This window comes from Doryrhamphus excisus, linkage group LG23 (assembly GCF_037039965.1).
Source record: "Doryrhamphus excisus strain RoL-2023G ecotype Guam linkage group LG23, RoL_Dexc_Guam_v1.1, whole genome shotgun sequence".
In the NCBI taxonomy this organism is placed as follows: domain Eukaryota; kingdom Metazoa; phylum Chordata; class Actinopteri; order Syngnathiformes; family Syngnathidae; genus Doryrhamphus; species Doryrhamphus excisus.
This window is the reverse complement of record NC_136379.1, coordinates 6,308,824-6,330,247: the sequence shown is the minus strand read 5'-3', so window position 1 is coordinate 6,330,247 and position 21,424 is coordinate 6,308,824. Positions and strand designations below refer to the sequence as shown.

Sequence of the window (21,424 nt, the reverse complement as noted above, 5' to 3'; positions counted from 1 at the left end):
ATGTGGCATAATAATGCTACGTGTTTATATATGCATCCATATAAAAATTGATAAAAATGCTACAATGTTAATGTTAACATGCTAGCAATGTTAACATGCTAACATTAGCATGTTAACACCTAAAATTATGTGCTAAGTGTTTATATATGTGTCTACCCCTGAAAATAGCTAAAAATGCTTTTATGCTAATGTTGCTATGCTAGCAATTCCAACATGCTAATGTTAGCATGCCAACACCTAGCATGATAGTAGTGTTTATATACGCGTCTACCTCTGAAAATAGCTATAAATGCTAGTATGCTAATGTTAGTATACTTGCAATGCTAACTGAATGTCCTGAATGTGTTGACCAGTCTGATGTCGGTGAGGACGCACTTTGTAACGTGCATTACCGCCACCTGCAGGACGGGATGGAACAATAAGTTATACATTGTCCAAAGTGCTTCTTTGAAAGCAACACGGTCCAGCGACAACATGCAATAAACACTCATCTACTATACCGGGAATCTCCACCTGCAGCAGCGACAGAATCTTGAGCACAAAAATGGGAATCCAGCAGAGGGAGTCGGTGATGACGATGAAGAAGAAGCGCTTGGCGATGGTCACCTCGTCCTTGATGTGGTTGCTGTACATGGCAGTATGGGTGCCCGTACGCTGGATGTTGTAGAACATGCTCGCATAGGAGAGGACAATGATGAGGAACGCCACCAGGTTCAGACCTGCAGAGAAGCAGAGCATTTTTGCATCCCCCATCAACAAGTAGTACAATTTTTTAGGTCTGATTTTATCAAGGATGCATTTTTGGGATGCATATGTTATTTAAGAAGGTAAAATAAGTGGCCCCCGCAACTAACCGGAAATATTCTACGTTCCTCATCACCAAAATCGAACCAAAACTGGGCTCACTGGACCAAATGGGGGGTAAGTTGCCGTTGATGCACTACACTGCTGATTACACTTGGGTTGTTGTACAGCTTTCTTGTTTTTCTATTTTTAAAATTCTATTTTAACTATAATATTTAAAAGTTATATTTAAAAATATTTTAAATTCTATTTTTAGAATGGGGTGCATAAAAAACAAACAGCGGCACACTTTGGGCACCCTTAACATGGAAGATCCTCACCTAAGAAAATAACAATGGAGTACACGTGAGCCCACGCCGTTTCAGGCTGCTCCGAATGCAACGGGAAGCAAACGCCGTTGGTCCCGTAGAAGTTCCTAAACAGCCCCTTGCAGACCAGCGGCATGAAGGCCACCACGAATCCAAACACCCATATCCCCAGCAGGATGCTGACGGTGCGGCGCCAGCCCGGCGTCAAGTAACGGAAGGGGTAGACAATGCAGATGTACTTCTCCAGCGTGAGGTAGGTGAGAAGAAGGACCGACACCTCTGTGGACAGCATGGCCAGGGAGCCGATCACCTGACACGGACTGCTGTCCATCCAGGCCTGGGCGTGGCGATTGTATTCGCCACGGAACTTCAGATCATACGTGCCGATCATGAAGAGGTAGATGCCCATCAGTCCGTCTGCACCTAGAAGGAAGCAGGATGACCGTTTACTGGATCTTCGGAATACTTTTGTGTTTGTTAGCAGGTAATGTACTTCCAGGTTGAGGTTTGTGCGAATAGTACCATGTTTTTTTCTGGAATGTACACCATTGCGATGAACGAATCGCCATTTATATGAACGAATCCTGACCAACTCACCATTCATTAATCCAAATTAAAAGGTAATAGTTTTTTCACAATCTTACTGTTTGGGAATGGAATATTTTCCATTCCGTTTACCACATCTAATCCACCACAGATTTGGCTAAATTGTCCATATGTGTCCAGGGTATAGACAACTGGGATAGGCTCCAACATACCCCCGCGATTCGGATAAGTGACCAATTCCAACATCCGTTGACTGTCAGGGGCCCGGAAAAATACATAATTAATTACTACTAAAATCATCATACCGTCTGCCTGGAAAACTCACCATGCGGAATACTTTTGTGTTTGTTAGCAGGTAATGTACTTCCAGGTTGAGGTTTGTGCGGATAGTGCCATGTTTTTTTTCTGGAATGTACACCATAGCGACTATGAACGAATCCTGACCATCCCACTATTCATTAATCCAAATTACAAGATAATAGTTTTTTCACAATCTTACTGTTGGGAATGGAATATTTTCCATTCCGTTTACCACATCTAATCCACCACAGATTTGGCTAAATTGTCCATATGTGTCCAGGGTGTAGACAGCTGGGATAGGCTCCAACATACCAATGAACGAATCGCCATTTATATGAACGAATCCTGACCATCCCACCATTCATTAATCCAAATTACAAGGTAATAGTTTTTTCACAATCTTACTGTTTGGGAATGGAATATTTTCCATTCCGTTTACCACATCTAATCCACCACAGATTTGGCTAAATTGTCCATATGTGTCCAGGGTGTAGACAGCTGGGATAGGCTCCAACATACCAATGAACGAATCGCCATTTATATGAACGAATCCTGACCATCCCACCATTCATTAATCCAAATTACAAGGTAATAGTTTTTTCACAATCTTACTGTTTGGGAATGGAATATTTTTCATTCCGTTTACCACATCTAATCCACCACAGATTTGGCTAAATTGTCCATATGTGTCCAGGGTGTAGACAGCTGGGATAGGCTCCAACATACCAATGAACGAATCGCCATTTATATGAACGAATCCTGACCATCCCACCATTCATTAATCCAAATTACAAGGTAATATTTTTTTCACAATCTTACTGTTTGGGAATGGAATATTTTCCATTCCGTTTACCACATCTAATCCACCACAGATTTGGCTAAATTGTCCATACATATCCAGGGTGTAGACAGCTGGGATAGACTCCAACATACCCCCGCGATTAGAATAAGCGACCAATTCCAACATCCGTTGACTGTCAGGGGCCTGGAAAAATAAATAATTAATTACTACTAAAATCATCATACCGTTACCCTGGAAAACTCACCATGCTCGGTGAAATCCGAATGAAATATTTTACCTCTAAAAGATAAAATGGTACTTTTATGGTAGCTTCATTGTGCTCCAGCAAAAGGTAAGCCATGCCAAGGTCGCTCTGCATCAGCCATTTATTGAAATGCTAAGCAACAGATGAGCAGATGAGCGGCGTGGCGTTTAAAGACCCTATTAATCTATGAAAGAGTTGGAGGAAACAAAGGGGACTAATGTTATGCAAAGCTTTGCAGGTAAGAAGACGGATGTAGACTCGACGACTAGAGGTCAGCGAGAAAGACGGGAGTATGAATCCAGCTTGTCGAACATCCATCACAAAGAAGTCATATACTGTATAAGAGACGCCATAAGCCTGGCATCGTCATTTGCTCGTGAACGAGCGAGCGGTAACACAATGACACTTCATTAGCAACACTAAAATTTTTTTTCACTTTTCCCAAGTGCAACTTTACACACTTTTGTTTTTTTTAAGCAGCTAGCCAATTTTCACCTCGCTACACAAGTTTGTGTCTTTAAATGCATATAAAACTTCTCTCCTGGGGTATTTTACCATATTTTTGGAAAACAAAGCTGTGGTACTTTAGAGAAACAGAAGATCAAAAAACAATTGCGGTAAGTCTGCCTGCTCTTGTCTTTTGTAATGAATGAGGACGTTTTCCCAGTTATGGAACTGTTTATTATTATTATATTATTATAATACATCAGCCAATAAAATTTGTAGTTGTTTTTTGTCTAATATAACAGTAGAGCATGGAATAATTTTTGTACTTTAATTTTCTCATCTTTAATATTAAAATTTTTAAGTAATTTTTTTGTAAAATGTGTTTTTAATATTTTCATTTCCAATAAAATAATTCCAGGATATATGATTTAAACGAGTCTGAAATTTTAAAATTTTAAACTAGTTTTAAACTAGTAGTAGATGATGGACTAAAGTTGATTAATTTGCAGTTAGTTTTATTTCCAATATTATTAAATTATTAATTTGGGGGAATCTTATACAATAAAAATGATTTAAAAAAATGTAATTTATAATTTGAAAAAAAAATATCTGGCTAGGTGATAAACATGTTTTTTTAAGTGGTTTAATTTGTAGTTTCATTGAAATTATTTAGTTTTTTTTTTGGTTTTTTGGACAAAGTCAAATATAATAGCAGACGATGTCAGCCTCCCTCTGGGCTCCTCTGGCTCCCTCTTGTGGACAGAGGTACACATTCCAGCAACCCGGCAGCAATAACCAATGAAATGCTTTGCTGTAACAAAATGTATTAAGGAATGAAGTTAAAACAGCTGTTTGTTTATTTCGTATTTGCTATGTGTTCTGATGTACGTAAAGGCGATGTCACAAGATTAGAACATATAAACCTTGTATAATCAAGGCCATTTTTTTTCAAGTTCTCAGAATTTTAATGATTTTCAGTGTAGCATTCTTGATAATATTATGGGAAAAGGTCATTTTAAATGTAATTAATGAACCAAAAAAAAGGGCACGGCAAACAAAAAATGAGCCGTGTGCTGCAAATGACCCCCAGGAAAGATTTTGAACACCCCCTTTCTCTCGCCTAAAGGTTGACACATGAAGTAACTGAGCTATAAAATGAGATAACACAACCAAAATGCCATCAAGGCTTTCGATTCAAGGCGTGCACGGACGAATAATAGCGACGTATCTGCACCTTTTTTTCCCCCTCATGGCCGATTCACCTTCAACAACAGCAGCATTATTAAGCTTTGGGGATAATTATTTAAATCCCAAGTCATTTCACTGCCTGCGGATACAATATGAGAATAGGATAATATTCTCCCCATTCAATCTGAGGATGAACTTTGTGGATATTAAACAGTGAACATATGTCATTCTTGGAAAATGGATGAATGTTCATATGTTATAAAGGAGCTATTACTTAAGCGCCATCAGACATGAACTGTACAGTACGGCCATGCATTTAATCAGCATGCTGAAATATTTCTAACACGGTCCATTCTGTTCATGTCACTTTGTACAATGTAAGGTAATTAATTGGCTTCACATGAAGCATTCAATGAGAGCCAATAAAAGATCTGTAAAAAAAAATACCTGCCTTTGGAATAATAATAATAATAATGCAGTTGGATTGACACTATTATTATGGTTGTTGCTGGCGATGGCCGTGCATCATACTGACAGCTGTTTCGAACATTTGCAACATCTGATTTGGCTATAGGCTGCACGGTGGTCTAGTGGTTAACGCATAGACATCACAGCGAGGAGACTAGGGTTCAATCTCCGGGTACTCCATTTTCCTCCCACATTCCAAAAAGTTAATTGGCGACTCCAATTTGTCTGTAGTTTTGAATGTGAGTGTGAATGGTTGTTTGTCTATATGTGCCCTGTGATTGGCTGGCCACCAGTCCAGGATGTACCCTGCCTCTCACCCAAAGACAGCTGGCATAGGCTCCAGCATGTTTTTTTCCAGGTACTCTGGTTTCCTCCCACATTCCACAAACATGCATGTTAGGTTAACTAGCGACTCCAAATGTCCAGGGTGTACCCCGCCTCCCACCCGAAGACAGCTGGGATAGGCTCCAGCATGTTTTTTTTCATGCTTTTTTTCCAGGTACTCCGGTTTCCTCCCACATTCCACAAACATGCATGTTAGGTTAACTAGCGACTCCAAATGTCCAGGGTGTACGCCGCCTCTCGGCCAAAAACAGCTGGGATAGGCTCCAGCATGTTTTTTTCCGGGTACTCCAGTTTCCTCCCACATTCCACAAACATGCATGTTAGGTTAACTAGCGACTCCAAATGTCCAGGGTGTACCCCGCCTCCCGCCCGAAGACAGCTGGGATAGGCTCCAGCATGTTTTTTTTCATGTTTTTTCCAGGTACTCCGGTTTCCTCCCACATTCCACAAACATGCATGTTAGGTTAACTAGCGACTCCAAATGTCCAGGGTGTACCCCGCCTCTCGGCCAAAAACAGCTGGGATAGGCTCCAGCATGTTTTTTTCCAGGTACTCCAGTTTCCTCCCACATTCCACAAACATGCATGTTAGGTTAACTAGCAACTCCAAATGTCCAGGGTGTACCCCGCCTCTCAGCCAAAAACAGCTGGGATAGGCTCCAGCATGTTTTTTTCCAGGTACTCCAGTTTCCTCCCACATTCCACAAACATGCATGTTAGGTTAACTAGTGACTCCAAATGTCCAGGGTTTACTACACCTCCCACCCGAAAACAGCTGGGATAGGCTCCAGCATGTTTTTTTTCATGCTTTTTTTCCAGGTACTCCGGTTTCCTCCCACATTCCACAAACATGCATGTTAGGTTAACTAGCAACTCCAAATGTCCAGGGTGTACCCCGCCTCTCGGCCAAAAACAGCTGGGATAGGCTCCAACATGTTTTTTTCCAGGTACTCCAGTTTCCTCCCACATTCCACAAACATGCATGTTAGGTTAACTAGCAACTCCAAATGTCCAGGGTGTACCCCGCCTCTCGGCCAAAAACAGCTGGGATAGGCTCCAGCATGTTTTTTTCCAGGTACTCCAGTTTCCTCCCACATTCCACAAACATGCATGTTAGGTTAACTAGTGACTCCAAATGTCCAGGGTTTACTACACCTCCCACCCGAAAACAGCTGGGATAGGCTCCAGCATGTTTTTTTTCATGCTTTTTTTCCAGGTACTCTGGTTTCCTCCCACATTCCACAAACATGCATGTTAGGTTAACTAGCAACTCCAAATGTCCAGGGTGTACGCCGCCTCTCGGCCAAAAACAGCTGGGATAGGCTCCAGCATGTTTTTTTCCAGGTACTCCAGTTTCCTCCCACATTCCACAAACATGCATGTTAGGTTAACTAGCAACTCCAAATGTCCAGGGTGTACCCCGCCTCTCGGCCAAAAACAGCTGGGATAGGCTCCAGCATGGTTTTTTCCAGGTACTCCAGTTTCCTCCCACATTCCACAAACATGCATGTTAGGTTAACTAGTGACTCCAAATGTCCAGGGTTTACTACACCTCCCACCCCAGATATGTCCAAAGTCCGGCCCCCGGGCCAATTGCGGCCCGTGGACAAATTTTTACCGGCCCGCGGCCTCTATCATGAAATCAATAATATGCGGCCCACCATCACTGTTGACCACAGTATAAAAAATACATGTGTACAAAAAGCTATTTTTCATTTCACCAGAAGATGGCAGTAGCCCTGTGGCTGCACTCTGGCCGCCGTGACCCTTGGCCTTGCGTGATCGTTTCAGCCCAGCCCATTTCTAACGTGGCGACTGTAAACAAAAAAAGGAAAGTTGACCGCGAGGGCCGCCGCTTTCAGCAGCGCTTTCGGGACTTTGCAGCTATTGAAAAGGAGATCACGCTTTTTTCCTCTCCTTTCTCCGTGGACCCTGATGACGCTCCAGACCACCTGCAACTGGAGCTCATTGAGCTGCAGTGTGAAGCCGAGCATCGCAGTCGGCACCAACAGCTCCCTCTTGTCAACTTCTACCGCCAGCTGGATGAAGGCAGGTTCCAAGCAATTCGGACATTTGCTAAGAAAATGCTGAGCTTGTTTGGGTCCACATACATGTGCGAGAAGACATTCTCCGTTATGAACATTAACAAGAGCCGCATGAGGACGAGACTGAGTGACTCTCACCTGCGTGACGTCTTGCGCATCAAAACCACTGCTCTTGAGCCAGACCTGGACTACATACTGCAGTCAAGATCCCAGTATCACCCTTCACATTAGTGCAGGCAAGATATTTGTTAAGTCCTCTGAGTTGAATAAATTCTTAAATCTCAGTTAATTAATTTTTTTGTGATGGTCAAAATATGTTTAAATAAGTTTGAATATGCAGTGATCATTGTTTTGTTTTCAGCACTGTTCCTACAGTGAGCATATAATAGTGAATAATATGTAATGTTTCACATGAACTTAGATATCCTTGATAGTTTTCTTAATTTTTTGTGGTTTGTGATTTCGGTAAAAACCTAAATGTAAAAAAAAATGTAAAAGTAAAAGTATGCCATTTGTAATTAAAAAAAATCCCAAAAAGTTAATTTGTATTTAATGTTAATGGTTCAAAGAATGTCAGGCTAAATAGTCGGCCCCCACACATTTTCACCTTACCAAATCTGGCCCTCTTTGCAAAAAGTTTGGACACCCCTGTCCCACCCGAAAACAGCTGGGATAGGCTCCAGCATGTTTTTTTTCATGCTTTTTTTCCCAGGTACTCCGGTTTCCTCCCACATTCCACAAACGTGCATGTTAGGTTAACTAGCAACTCCAAATGTCCAGGGTGTACGCCGCCTCTCGGCCAAAAACAGCTGGGATAGGCTCCAGCATGTTTTTTTCCGGGTACTCCAGTTTCCTCCCACATTCCACAAACATGCATGTTAGGTTAACTAGTGACTCCAAATGTCCAGGGTTTACTACACCTCCCACCTGAAAACAGCTGGGATAGGCTCCAGCATGTTTTTTTTCATGCTTTTTTTCCAGGTACTCCGGTTTCCTCCCACATTCCACAAACATGCATGTTAGGTTAACTAGCAACTCCAAATGTCCAGGGTGTACCCCGCCTCTCGGCCAAAAACAGCTGGGATAGGCTCCAGCATGTTTTTTTCCGGGTACTCCAGTTTCCTCCCACATTCCACAAACATGCATGTTAGGTTAACTAGTGACTCCAAATGTCCAGGGTTTACTACACCTCCCACCCGAAAACAGCTGGGATAGGCTCCAGCATGTTTTTTTTCATGCTTTTTTTCCAGGTACTCCGGTTTCCTCCCACATTCCACAAACATGCATGTTAGGTTAACTAGCAACTCCAAATGTCCAGTGTGTACCCCGCCTCTCGGCCAAAAACAGCTGGGATAGGCTCCAGCATGTTTTTTTCCGGGTACTCCAGTTTCCTCCCACATTCCACAAACATGCATGTTAGGTTAACTAGCGACTCCAAATGTCCAGGGTGTACCCCGCCTCCCGCCCGAAGACAGCTGGGATAGGCTCCAGCATGTTTTTTTTCATGTTTTTTCCAGGTACTCCAGTTTCCTCCCACATTCCACAAACATGCATGTTAGGTTAACTAGCAACTCCAAATGTCCAGGGTGTACCCTGCCTCTCGGCCAAAGACAGCTGGGATAGGCTCCAGCACCCCCGTGACCCTCATGAGGAAAAGCCGTAGAAAATGAATGAATTAATGATTTGGCTATAGTAGAGCATCATAACTGTGGGCCGTCAGAGAATAAGAAGATGTAGCAGGAGGGATCGGTGTTACCGATGTTCTACTGCTGATTATTAAAGAACGAAAGAAGGTAGAAGTTTCTGTCTGATGAAAGACGAGTGATTAATCTTTCTTTTGGTATATAGTACCAAGTCTATATCGCCCAATAATATAATTCTGTGTGTTTTCAAAAATCATAAAAATGGCTGAGCTTTAGTTAAAATAACCATGATATAAATGAATGAAATCAGGATTCTTCCTCCATATAATTTTTAACACCATTTATTATTATTTATATTTATTATTTGTTACTATTATTACTATTTATTATTTATTATCACACTGTTCTATAATTTTACGCCACAAATTTATGTGCTACATTATTATGTGATTAGCATTATTATTATTGATCATTTTTGTCCTGTGTTGGCAACCATCATGCATATTGCTAATGTTTCAAAGCCTTTTTTTTTTATACATAAAACATATGAAAATATGACTCACAGCAGAGGGAGATGATGCACATGGCGTGCAGCTTGTTCTCTGATCGGATGTACGATCGCATGCAGATGACGAAGATGTTTCCGAAGCAGGTGGTGGCCGAGACCACCCAGACGAAGACCCTCAGCACGATGTTGGCCAGCAGGTCCTCAAAGGAGGAGATGCCGTCGGTGTTGGGCTTGCAGCTACGCACATGCGGGGCGTAGCCGCAGTACTGGAACTTCTTGAAGTAACTGCCAATCACAGATCACACACGCATTGTAGGTAAGATCATTAAAAATGATAAAGTAACTGGGACATAAAATCAAAACAAGAGCGCGCCTGGAGCGACATGCATGAGCACGGGAGATACATCGATTTTTTTGATATATTAAAAAAAAAATTAAAGACACACCTTTTAAATCAGGCTTTTAAATAATATATATTTTTAAACTTTTCTTACGTTTTTATCTTTTTAGTCCTATTTTATGCTTTTAGTCTTTAGCTTTTAACTCCAGTATTTTCTCAGAGGGGGTCCTCCACACTGGGGGCTGTGTCGGGTCTGCTGAGAAGGTGCCATCCTTGGGTCCCTTCAACCCTCCCTTTGATGTGTCTGTCGGAGTCGGGGGGCCCGGGTGCTGGTCCCCCGATGGCACGACTTGCGGCTCCTCCCAGTGTGGACGACCCCAAAGGTGGCGTTTCCGTCCTACTGTGTGTGTGTGTGTGTGTGTGTGTGTGTGTGTGTCTAGTATGGAGGGTGGTTTGTAATTGTTTTTCCTTTTAATTGTGGTAATTGTTTTTAATTCTGTAAAGCACTTTGTGTTGCATGTCTTTGCAGGAAAAGTGCTCTACAAATAAAGTTGATTTAATATAATAATGACGTCATACTGACATGTGAGTCAAGTGTTTAAGAGGCTCAAACATGCGACGTTGGATGTTGCCGATTTCGATGCCCTCTATGCTCCTGGTGAAGAAGAGAGACAGAAACATTTAATTATTAAGAAGTTAACACACTTACACAAACCAGTCCATCATTTTTTTAATGCTAGGTTTATTTGAATGGAATTACTTCTTTTCCCCATTGTTGTGTTTAGCCGCCACCTTTGTGCACGTTTGTAAAAAGCAGACTTCATTCATGACAATGGTGCTCCAACTTTAGTACCAGGCAATGTACTTTCATGTGGTGCATTATTTGCATCATGAAAGGAAAAGAACAGCGTGCTAACACACACACACACACACACACACAGCAGCGTTGTTACATACGTGAGGACTCACAATGATTTCAGCCTGTGCAGCTTCTCAAAGTGGTCCACTTGGAGCTCCACGATGGGATTGTATGAAATGTTTCTGCAAAAATAACACACAAGTGGGCATTTATTCATCATCACTCTGACAGCACGAGGACGTATCTAACACGCTGCAGTCGTCTCTTTTGATGACGTTATCTCGCCGACCACGCGGCGTAACGCTTTCTTTTATGTTTTTCTTATTTTTCAGTCAAAATAATTCATCCAGCCTATCCTCCGTCTGTTGTGCCTTGTTGTATGTTGACGTATATTGTGGTGAGTGGATTCATCCATTCATTCATTTTCTACCGCTTTTCCTCACGAGGGTCGCAGGGGGTGCTGGAGCCTATCCCAGATATCTTCAGGCGAGAGGCGGGGTACACCCTGGACTGGTGGCCAGCCAATCACAGGGCACATATAGACAAACAACCATTCACACTCACATTCATACCTATGGACAATTTGGAGTCGCTAATTAACCTAGCATGTTTTTGGAATGTGGGAGGAAACCGGAGTACCCGGAGCAACTCCATGCATAGATGACTGAGGGTGGAGTTGAACTCAGGTCTCCTAGTTGTGAGGCCTGTGCGCTAACCACTTTGTTACCGTGCAGCCCACATTATATCTTATTTTCTTTTATTCTGTGTATTATGTTGGGTAATAGGAGTGTAAAGGTGACTCTGGGGGTGTTATTTTATGTCTGGAGGGCTCTAGGATTGATTCATTCATTTTCTACCACTTTTCCTCACGAGGGTCGCGGGGGGTGCCAGAGCCTATCCCAGCTGTCTTCGGGCGAGAGGCAGGGTACACCCTGGACTGGTGGCCAGCCAATCACAGGGCACATATAGACAAACAACCATTCACACTCACATTCATACCTGTGGACAATTTGGAGTCGCTAATTAACCTAGCATGTTTTTGGAATGTGGGAGGAAACCGGAGTACCCGGAGAAAACCCACGCATGCACGGGGAGAACATGCACTGGTCTCCTAGCTGTGAGGTCTGCGCGCTAACCACTCAACCGCCGTGCAGCCAAGTAGGATTCAATAAAAAATTTTTTTTGTAGTTTTGTAGTTTATGCATCAAGCTACGGGATCACCAGTGTTGCTATTTTGCCATTTTCTAACCCATTCATTCATTCTTATTATCAAATTTATGACTTTTTCTGGCATCATTGGGGAGTTTTCTGGTATGATGAAAGCAACTATTGTTCTGCTTTTTGCGTCACAAGCCGGCAGTGTACAGTCAGCTTCCACGGCACACTGAGAACATGATGTGCAACGATGAGCGGCGATGATTACGCAGCAAAATCTAAAACGTTTAACCTTCAATAAAAAACCTTGATAACAGAATATTTGATTGTTTTTAGGTTAAGTTCCTATAAGCTGCAACTGCAGGAACGATGGTATTCCTTGGAGCATCCACATTGTTGGAAACCCCTCCGTATCATCAGTCGGTGTTTCGCCCCTTGACCTGGAAAGGTCGCCTGAGTGGCGACCTGTGGGGTGTCTTGAGATGGACTGCTGCAGCTACGAATGTCCCTGTTGGCTATCTTCAGTTATTTAGGTTCTCGCCGACCCTCTGAAGGAAGTAACAAACTGATTTTGCCAGGAACCACGACAGCATTCCAAAAAAATGCTAGGTTAATTAGCCACTCCAAATTGTCCATAGGTATGAATGTGAGTGTGAATGGTTGTTTGTCTATATGTGCCCTGTGATTGGCTGGCCACTAGTACAATTTGTACATTGCCTCTCGCCCGAAGACAGCTGGAATAGGTTCCAGCTTGCCCAAAACCCTCGTGAGGATAAGCGGCATAGAAAATGGATGTATAGAATATTCCATATCTTTTTCATCTTCTTCCATATAGCTCCGGTCTATGAGTTTGAAAGGCTTTGAGTTGTACTTAATTTTCCAAGCACAAACTGACTTGATGTGGTCCAACGCCTCGTATAAATCTGATGCAACCAAAGATGACGAATTCATCTAAGAAATATGTATACAAATGAAAATACACCATTAAAAAATGAATTTTTGAGGACATCCGTATGCTAAAATATGGGTTTTGCTATAATTAATTTAGCATGCGGCGCTTTGGTACGTGCCCATGTTTGATGAGAGCATCCGAGTATATGTGTGCATATGAGAGTGTGTATATGTTAAAAAGTCTTCATTATAACAACAACTCACAGTTGAAGCAAATCCTCCAGGAGGACAAAGAGATTAGGAGGGATCTCCGTCAGTCTGTTGCAAGAAAGATCTCTGTGTGCGTTTGGAGACAATTCCATGTCAGTTCAACAGCAAATGTAAATATGGATGAATGGCCATCAAGTGGTTCCACAACCCACACACACACACACACACTCATGTTAATTTTAAGGAAGCAATCTGCATAAGCAGAGTTCTCCAATCTCCTTAATTATCGTCTTCATTTAGCAAAACTACTTACAGCTCCCCAAGCTTCTGGAGGACAGAAAAGGCTTCGTCTTGGATATGACTGATCCTGTTGCGCTGAAGGACCCTGGAAAATATAAAAAATATTCATTAAAAACACCCAAGAGCATTGTATCATACACGCACCAATAGCGGTGCACTCAGAGTACATGTACATACATACATGGAGGTTTCACATGAGTATTGAAAAATACATAAGTAGTCAGCCTACATATGTTTTATTCCAGTTTGATAATGGCATCCTTCTGTTTGAGAAAAAAGAGACAGCTCATTATGGTATGGAATTGAAAAGACCTCTAAAGTATGTAGAAACAGGTACATTCATAATACATACAGTATTTTGCCATGTTTTGGGACTTTTAAGTATTACCATGACATCCATCTTTGCTTGTTTACTCCATTAAGTATGTTTTTTTTCATGAAAAACCATAAATTTTAATTTTAATTTTAATTTTAATTTTAATTTTAATTTTAATTTTAATTTTAATTTTAATTTTAATTTTAATTTTAATTTTAATTATTTTAAATTATTTAATATTTAATTAATTTTATTTTGTTCCTAACCAAGTATATTTTTGATTTTTTTTTATATCCATTCATTTTCTATGCCTCATTTGGGTTGTGGGGGTGATGCTGGAGCCTATCCCAGCTGACTGTGTGTGTGGCTGATCAATAGTAAATACAAGGAAATGTTTTAGATGATCTACAAAAAAGTTTATATTTTGTAGGAAAGTCCCAAAATGTAAAATATATATAAAAAAGTTGGATTTATGTTTTTTTTTTTTTTTTTTTAAACTATATATTTCTTAAAAGTAGTTTCGAAAAGGTGTATTTTTTGGAATAATTGTATATATTTTAGACAGTGATGACGTACAGAACTGTCAGCATGCTGCAGGAGTAGAATGAGACGTTCTCGAGGGTCTGGATAAGATTCCCTTCCAAATCCCTGCAAGAAGGCAGGACAAAGCGGTGAAAAAGTTTTTCCCATCATTCCCAATCCTAATGTGAGACATGAACACACGTCTTTCTCTTTCCTTTGCGTTCTAAAGATATAAAAACAGTATGTGTTTATGTGCCTGTATGAGCATATTAGGAACCCACAGTTGGCTAAATATAGAGCCACAACAGTCCTGATTGGCTAAGCGACAACCTGTGTTCTGCGTCCTTATTGGCTGTAGATCACTGTCAATTTCATTTTTACCATTTCCTGTTGTGCGGTCAATGGTCACTAGCAAACTAGCTAACTGGAAAATACGACCAGAGCAATATGTTTGAACAAGGATACAAAAACGCTGCAGCCCAATGTAGCCAGGACGAGGCACGGTCAGAGGATTGATACATCTTTTACATTTTTTTTTACATTTTTGGCATAAAGAGGTGATGATGCTCCTGCACAATAAAAGAGATCATGTTTGGTGCAATTTTAAGCTGAAAAAATGGCCACAAGGTGGCAGAAGAGCATTGCATGTTTTTCCCATTGAAATACATACATGCAAACACGTGCACATGCACAGTTCAGTTGCAAATGTGAAAATTGTAAATAGTTTATGATGTTATATTAGTAAAAAAAAAATAAATTTCATGTAAAACAACCTTTTTTTGTGCTGTTTATGTAGTGGAATCGTTGTCTATATGTTAATGCCTGTCTATAAAGTACGTATATAAATAAAAGTAAAATATATAAATAAATAATAATTGTAATTTTTTTATAAATAAACAATTGTAAAAAAATTATAAATAAACAATAATTGGAAAAAATATAAATAAACAATAATTGTAATTTTTTTATAAATAAACAATAATTGTAAAAAAATATAAATAACCAATAATTGTAAAAAAAATAAAGTTGGCTATGTCATGGATTTCACTTATTGCGGGAACCTATCCCTTGCAATAGTGTTTTTTTTTCAGAAGGCTGTCAGAAACGAGAAATATGTGCGTTCATGTCTCACATACGTAAGGACTGTGGTTGATGGGTAGAATTTATGCAATTTTCCTTTAAGGTGACATGTCGGCACGCTGTACTTACAGCCAGTTCAGCCTGGGCATTTCCTGACAGACGTCTTCCACCCTTGTCAGCGAGTTATTCAGCAACCCCCTGTCAATCATAGCGGACAATACGCTCCTTTCAAAAGATGGAACTAATCAAGCCATTCTGTCGGCACTAATCAGAGGTCAAAGGTGAGAGATGTGAGTGAAAGAAACTCACAGCAAGACCAGCGAGTTGAGACCGGAGAAGGCCTTGGAGGAGATGTGATGAATGTTGTTGTTCTCCAAGATCCTAACACAAAAGCAAAGCAGGCGGCTTTCTTCAAGGTCTTTTCGCTGCTTACCCAGTCAAGACAATCATCCCCCTCACAGTCAGTACTATGTACATAAACTGCTCACAAATTATTTGTCAATTTTGCTCTTCAGTTCCTTGTTAGAAAACACCCCTAATGTGTGAGGTTTATCTCCAGGAAGGGAATCAAGTAAACATACAACCACTCCAGCTTGTGCAGATCCCTGAACACACCAGGCTTCAGGACGGAAATCCTGTTGTGGTTTAAATATCTATGAGAGAAAAAAATTAATACATCATAAAAAAAAATGTAAACAATAAAAATAATTGAACATTTTTAAATGATTAGCGGCCGACGCAAATGTGAAAAACATCGCCCGTTCATGCTGATGCACATTTGCATTCACACTGGGAAAAACTAATACATAAAAAATATGAAATAAAATATAAAAAGTCGCTCTGTCAATCACGGTTTAAAAAATAGTCACGGAAAAGTCAATTTATTCATTGAAAATATAGATATATAATGAATATATGCTGGCTGTTAAGGTCATCTTTGAATAGCTCTTCATATTGACAATGCACAATACCAGTGTGTTTAAAATGCAGACTTACAGCCTGGTGAGATTATAGAGTCTGCTGAAGGCACCCGAACTCACTTCTTGTATCTGGTTGTGCTGCAGGTATCTGCACAAAAACACAACAAAAGGTCATAAATAATAGAAAAAGGAGCGATTAACATGGCCAAATAATAATAATTCAGATGCATTATGATTTATGTGGAAGAACCTTTAACGTCTGTTGGTCTTCTGCTGGAAAAACACATCGCTTAGGTTAGATTTTATTTATCCTACAAAAGGGACAACTTATCCTTCTTTCCTTAGCCTGAAGACACAATAATAAAATACAAATCATATCACTTACAGTATATACTTACAGTAGATAATGATCATTCTACTTTCAAAGTAAATAGTACACAAATATACACATGTATGCACATGCAACTATGTACTTGATGCTAACTAGCTAGCATGGATGTTTTCAAAAGTGCACTCACAGTTTTTGCAGACTCCGGTACATGAAGAAGGTGTTGGTTTTCAGCCATTGGAGATGATTCCTCTGTAAGGACCTACCATGGAAGCACGCGCCATCATCACCCAATGCAACATGATCCATTACATATACACCACATCAAAAAAATTATACTGGGGAGGTTGCCTACAGCCACAGCTATTCACATTTTTTTTTTACCTGGCACTAATTAGAGATCCCAGTGTTGTAGAGCAGGAGATTAATTGAGCTAAAAAAGTTATATGATTTTTGTTATACTATATTTTTTTTAATCTGTTGTTTTTTGACAAAAAAGATATTTTTGAAAAAATAAAAACGCAAAAGTATATTTTACAAAAATTGCATTAAAAACATATTATATTTCTGAAAAATATCAGCAAAAAAAGTATATTTTCTAAAAAAAAAAAAAAAAAAAAAAAATATACATATATGACCAGTCCAGGGTGTACCCCGCCTCTTGCCTGAAGACAGCTGGGATAGGCTCCAGCACCCCTGCGACCCTCGTGAGGAAAAGCGGTAAAAAATGAATGAATGAATGTATTTTAAAAAATCTGTAGTTTTTTTTGACGAAAAAGATGTATTTTTTTGAAAAAATAAAAAAGCAAAAGTATATTTTACAAAAATTGCATTAAAAAAACGTATATTTCTGAAAAATATCAGCAAAAAAGCATATTTTCTAATATATATATATATATATGACCAGTCCAGGGTGTACCCCACCTCTCACCTGAAGACAGCTGGGATAGGCTCCAGCACCCCCGTGACTCTCATGAGATTAAGCGGTAGAAAATGAATGAATGAATGAATATATATATTTTTTAACCAAAAAGAAGCAGACAAGTTAAAGTACATTTCACAATTATTGCATAATTTTGAGAAAAAAGTAGTATATTTAAGGGACCAATAAATATTTAAGTATATTTAAGTGACACTAAGACACTTTATGTCAAAAAGTCAGATTTCAAAATGGTATAGATCAGGGGTCGGCAACCTTTACTATGAAAAGAGCCATTTTACCCAATGCCTACTGAAGAAAAATAGCCTGGAGCCGCAAAACATATAGTATGTTTAAAACAACATTGGAGGGAATTTGGGGGTATCAAAGTAGTTCAGATAAGAAAAGACGAGTTGGAGTACTCTTGCTAGTTTTGGAGATAAACTTACATAAATGTATGTGTAAACTACTGTAAACGTAAAAACAAGTTCCCATGCCGCTGTTTTTAAATTATCTCGAATTTATTTTTTAGATTTGTAGGTAAGTATTACTTGTTTTTCTTCATGTACTGAACTGGATAGCAGTCAGAACTCCCTCAGGATGCATTCATGGTCTCAGACAAAGTTGGATTTTTTAAAACTCATTACAAAAGACGTGCATTTTCCCCACTCGGGTGTTAAAAATATTCAAGCATCGCAAAGGGAGCCACAATAAAGAGGCTGAAGAGCCACATGCGGCTCTGGAGCCGCAGGTTGCTGACCCCTGGTATAGATCATTCGCCTTCGCCTGCTATTAGGACTAATTCATGTGTGGTGAAAACAGTCAAGGCCTTAAAGTGACAGTGCTCGAACTCCACTCACATCATGGTGACGTTGACGGCCACCGTTGGGACGTGGTGGAGCTGCGCTCCGTCACAGTCCAGCTCCAGGTCCCGGCACTGGCACGGTTCAGGAATGGCGCCCAGCACTGCAGGATCAAATTTGATGACGTTTGAGCGCCACGTGAAAGCACAGATGGATGGAAAGTGACCATGTGCTTCCATAGTCTGTCTAAGTCAATCACATTTGCACTTTCATTCAAATGAAAACTTTACTGCCAGCATGATCTTGCGTTGCTTTGACGTCATTACAATACGCCATCATCGCCACTTCCTGTTGCACGTCTCACACACTCATAACGATGTCACTCTCAGCTGCACAATGAAAAAATAGTATCACTTACAGCACAGGTTGGACTTGGTCCCGGTGTTGTCGCTCGGCATCCCGAAATATGTGTCAAACAGATGAGGCCATCCGTTATTGTCTCCTGAAAAAACAACAAATATTGGAATTAAAATGGCTTCAAATATAGAAACAGACAACAAATCATATTTTGGTCCTGTCTTAATACAGGGGAAAAAAAATTATAAACATTCAAAAAAATATATATGAATAAATAAAAATACATTCATTCATTCTCTACCGCTTTTTCCTCACGAGGGTCGCGGGGGGTGCTGGAGACTATCCCAGCTGTCTTCCGGCGAGAGGTGGGGTACACCCTGGACTGGTCGCTAGCCAATCACAGGGCACATATAGACAAACAACCATTCACACTCACATTCATAATAAAAATATAAATAAATACAAAAATAAAAATACAAAAAAAAGTAAAATGAAATATGAAAATTGTCACATAGACATAAAAAAAAAATCACATAAAAATACTACGCTGTGGGTAGAAAGACAATGTTGAATGGCATATTTGTACTTTTTAACATGTGTATATTGTTACATGTATATTCTTATGTATAGAAATATAGGTCAAGTCAATGTACCATTTTGCCTTCCCCACTTGTAGCGGATTAATAAACGTCTCCGGATACTATAAATGAATGTACAAGACAAGCAGTGAGCTATTAATATATACATTTACCTCAGCTATAAATAGAAAAAAAACAACTTCCCAAGCAGAGGTAAACATCCTTCTAGCAAACCTCTGAAGTGGACTAATGCAGGATGTACCTTATGGCTAAGTGCCGTGTTATTAGTGTGTTATGGTGGTAAATCCACTAAAAAAGAGCAGGTACAATAAAATTCTGCAGCAGCAGCGTTTTCAAGTCATACGTTTAAAATACAATATTTAGTGAGGCAAAATTTTTTTTTATTTTTTGTCTCTCTGGGTGCTTTGCTAGCGTGTACGAGTGTGCAAACAAAAGATCATCACTGAGGGAAGTCGGTTCATTCGGAAAGTGGTACTACAGTTGTCAGCTGGCTTGTTGAAGCACAGTATGTAATTAGCGTTGAACGCCATAAGAACCATTCCATCATGCCATTGTTTGCAGAGCCGGTTGCTGATTGCATTCCAATCATCAAGATGATGGTGTCAGGGCGCTGCCTGGTGTTTACCTCAGGATGCACACACGGGAAATGAATGCAGGGCAGGAAAAAAGGGATCCAGCAACTAAACAGGCTAACTAGCACAATGAAGCGACAGATGTCAAGGGCAAATTAGCAGAAAGTTAGAGAAATAAGTAAAGTAAAGACAAAAAGAAACAAAACAACACAGGATGTATTAGAAAATACGGTGCTCTTTCACCGTTTGCCACATTTCAGGCTAAGCTTAAAAAAATAAAAAACTGAAAAGTGTGTCGGCCCCCCCTGAGTTAACGCTTTGTAGAACCACCTTTTGCTGGGATTCCAGCTGCAAGTTTTTTGCGGTATTGGTTTTCACATCTAGAGAATATAATTTTTTGCCTATTCTTCCTTTCAAAACAGCTCGAGTTCTGTAAGATTATATGGAGAAATGATGGAAAAATTTAATTGACATGCACGCATGAGCACAGAGCATGACAGTACCCCCCTTTATTTTTGACGGTCAACAGCTCGAGTTCTGTAAGGTTACATGGAGAGCGTTTGCGAACAGGAGTTTCCAAATTTTTCCACGGATTCAGGCGGATTCATGTATGTATGGAAACTGGAATTGAGGAATAAAAGGAAAAATTTAATTGACATGCAGTCAGCAGCACAGAGCATGACAGTACCCCCCCTGATTTTTTGATGGTCAACAGCTCGAGTTCTGTAAGGTTCGATGGAGAACGTTTGCGAACAGGAGTTTCCAAATTTTTCCACAAATTCAGGTGGGTTCATTTATGTATGGAAACTGGAATTGAGGAATAAAAGGAAAAATGTAATTGACATTCAGGCAGGAGCACAGAGCGTGACAGTACCCCCCTTATTTTTGACGGTCAACAGCTCGAGTTCTGTAAGGTTACATGGAGAGCGTTTGCGAACAGGAGTTTCCAAATTTTTCCACGGATTCAGGCGGATTCATGTATGTATGGAAACTGGAATTGAAGAATAAAAGGAAAAATTTAATTGACATGCAGGCAGGAGCACAGAGCATGACAGTACCCCCCTGATGTTTGACAGTCAACAGCTTGAGTTCCGTAAGGTTACATGGAGAGCATTTGCGAACAGGAGTTTCCAAATTTTTCCACGAATTCAGGTGGGTTCATTTATGTATGGAAACTGGAATTGAAGAATAAAAGGAAAAATGTAATTGACATTCAGGCAGGAGCATAGAGCATGACAGTACCCCCCCTGATTTGTGACGGTCAAAAAACCAAAACAAAAAACCTGTAACAAGCAATATTCACTCAGTGCCATCTTCCGCCTTCTTATATCTTGTTTAGTGTCACAAACAGAAAGAACACCAAGTGTTTTTTGTCCCAGCTGGTCTTGAAGGCGTCTCTACTTGGCTGAAGGATTTCATTCCCCTGAAAGCAACCTGTGCACTAATAAAGTTCACCACATTAAAAGTGAAATCTCAAGTACGTTCTCAGACAGTCCCTGGCTTACTTAGGGAGGAGTTTTATTCATGCGTTGGCTACTTATGCTGCAGCAAGCACTCAGTGGAAGAATAGCTGCTGTCATGGTAGCCCCTTGAAGACAAGGAAAGA

At 40.2% G+C, this 21,424-nt stretch overlaps 1 protein-coding gene across 1 annotated transcript in view; it reads right to left on the bottom strand.

Annotated features, from left to right (window-relative positions):
* Positions 1-21,424, bottom strand: part of rxfp1 (relaxin family peptide receptor 1) — a 37,012-nt gene that overhangs the window by 2,477 nt on the left and 13,111 nt on the right. The window contains exons 3-17 of the mRNA XM_058064609.2: positions 18,709-18,792; positions 18,348-18,453; positions 16,759-16,830; positions 16,317-16,388; positions 15,902-15,973; positions 15,630-15,701; positions 15,450-15,518; positions 14,295-14,366; positions 13,416-13,487; positions 13,157-13,228; positions 10,957-11,028; positions 10,571-10,642; positions 9,703-9,932; positions 1,125-1,535; positions 501-719 (exon numbers count right to left, since the gene is read on the bottom strand). Of these exons, the coding sequence (XP_057920592.2) occupies positions 501-719; positions 1,125-1,535; positions 9,703-9,932; positions 10,571-10,642; positions 10,957-11,028; positions 13,157-13,228; positions 13,416-13,487; positions 14,295-14,366; positions 15,450-15,518; positions 15,630-15,701; positions 15,902-15,973; positions 16,317-16,388; positions 16,759-16,830; positions 18,348-18,453; positions 18,709-18,792 (1,767 nt within the window). The remainder of the gene's footprint in view (positions 1-500; positions 720-1,124; positions 1,536-9,702; positions 9,933-10,570; positions 10,643-10,956; positions 11,029-13,156; positions 13,229-13,415; positions 13,488-14,294; positions 14,367-15,449; positions 15,519-15,629; positions 15,702-15,901; positions 15,974-16,316; positions 16,389-16,758; positions 16,831-18,347; positions 18,454-18,708; positions 18,793-21,424) is intronic.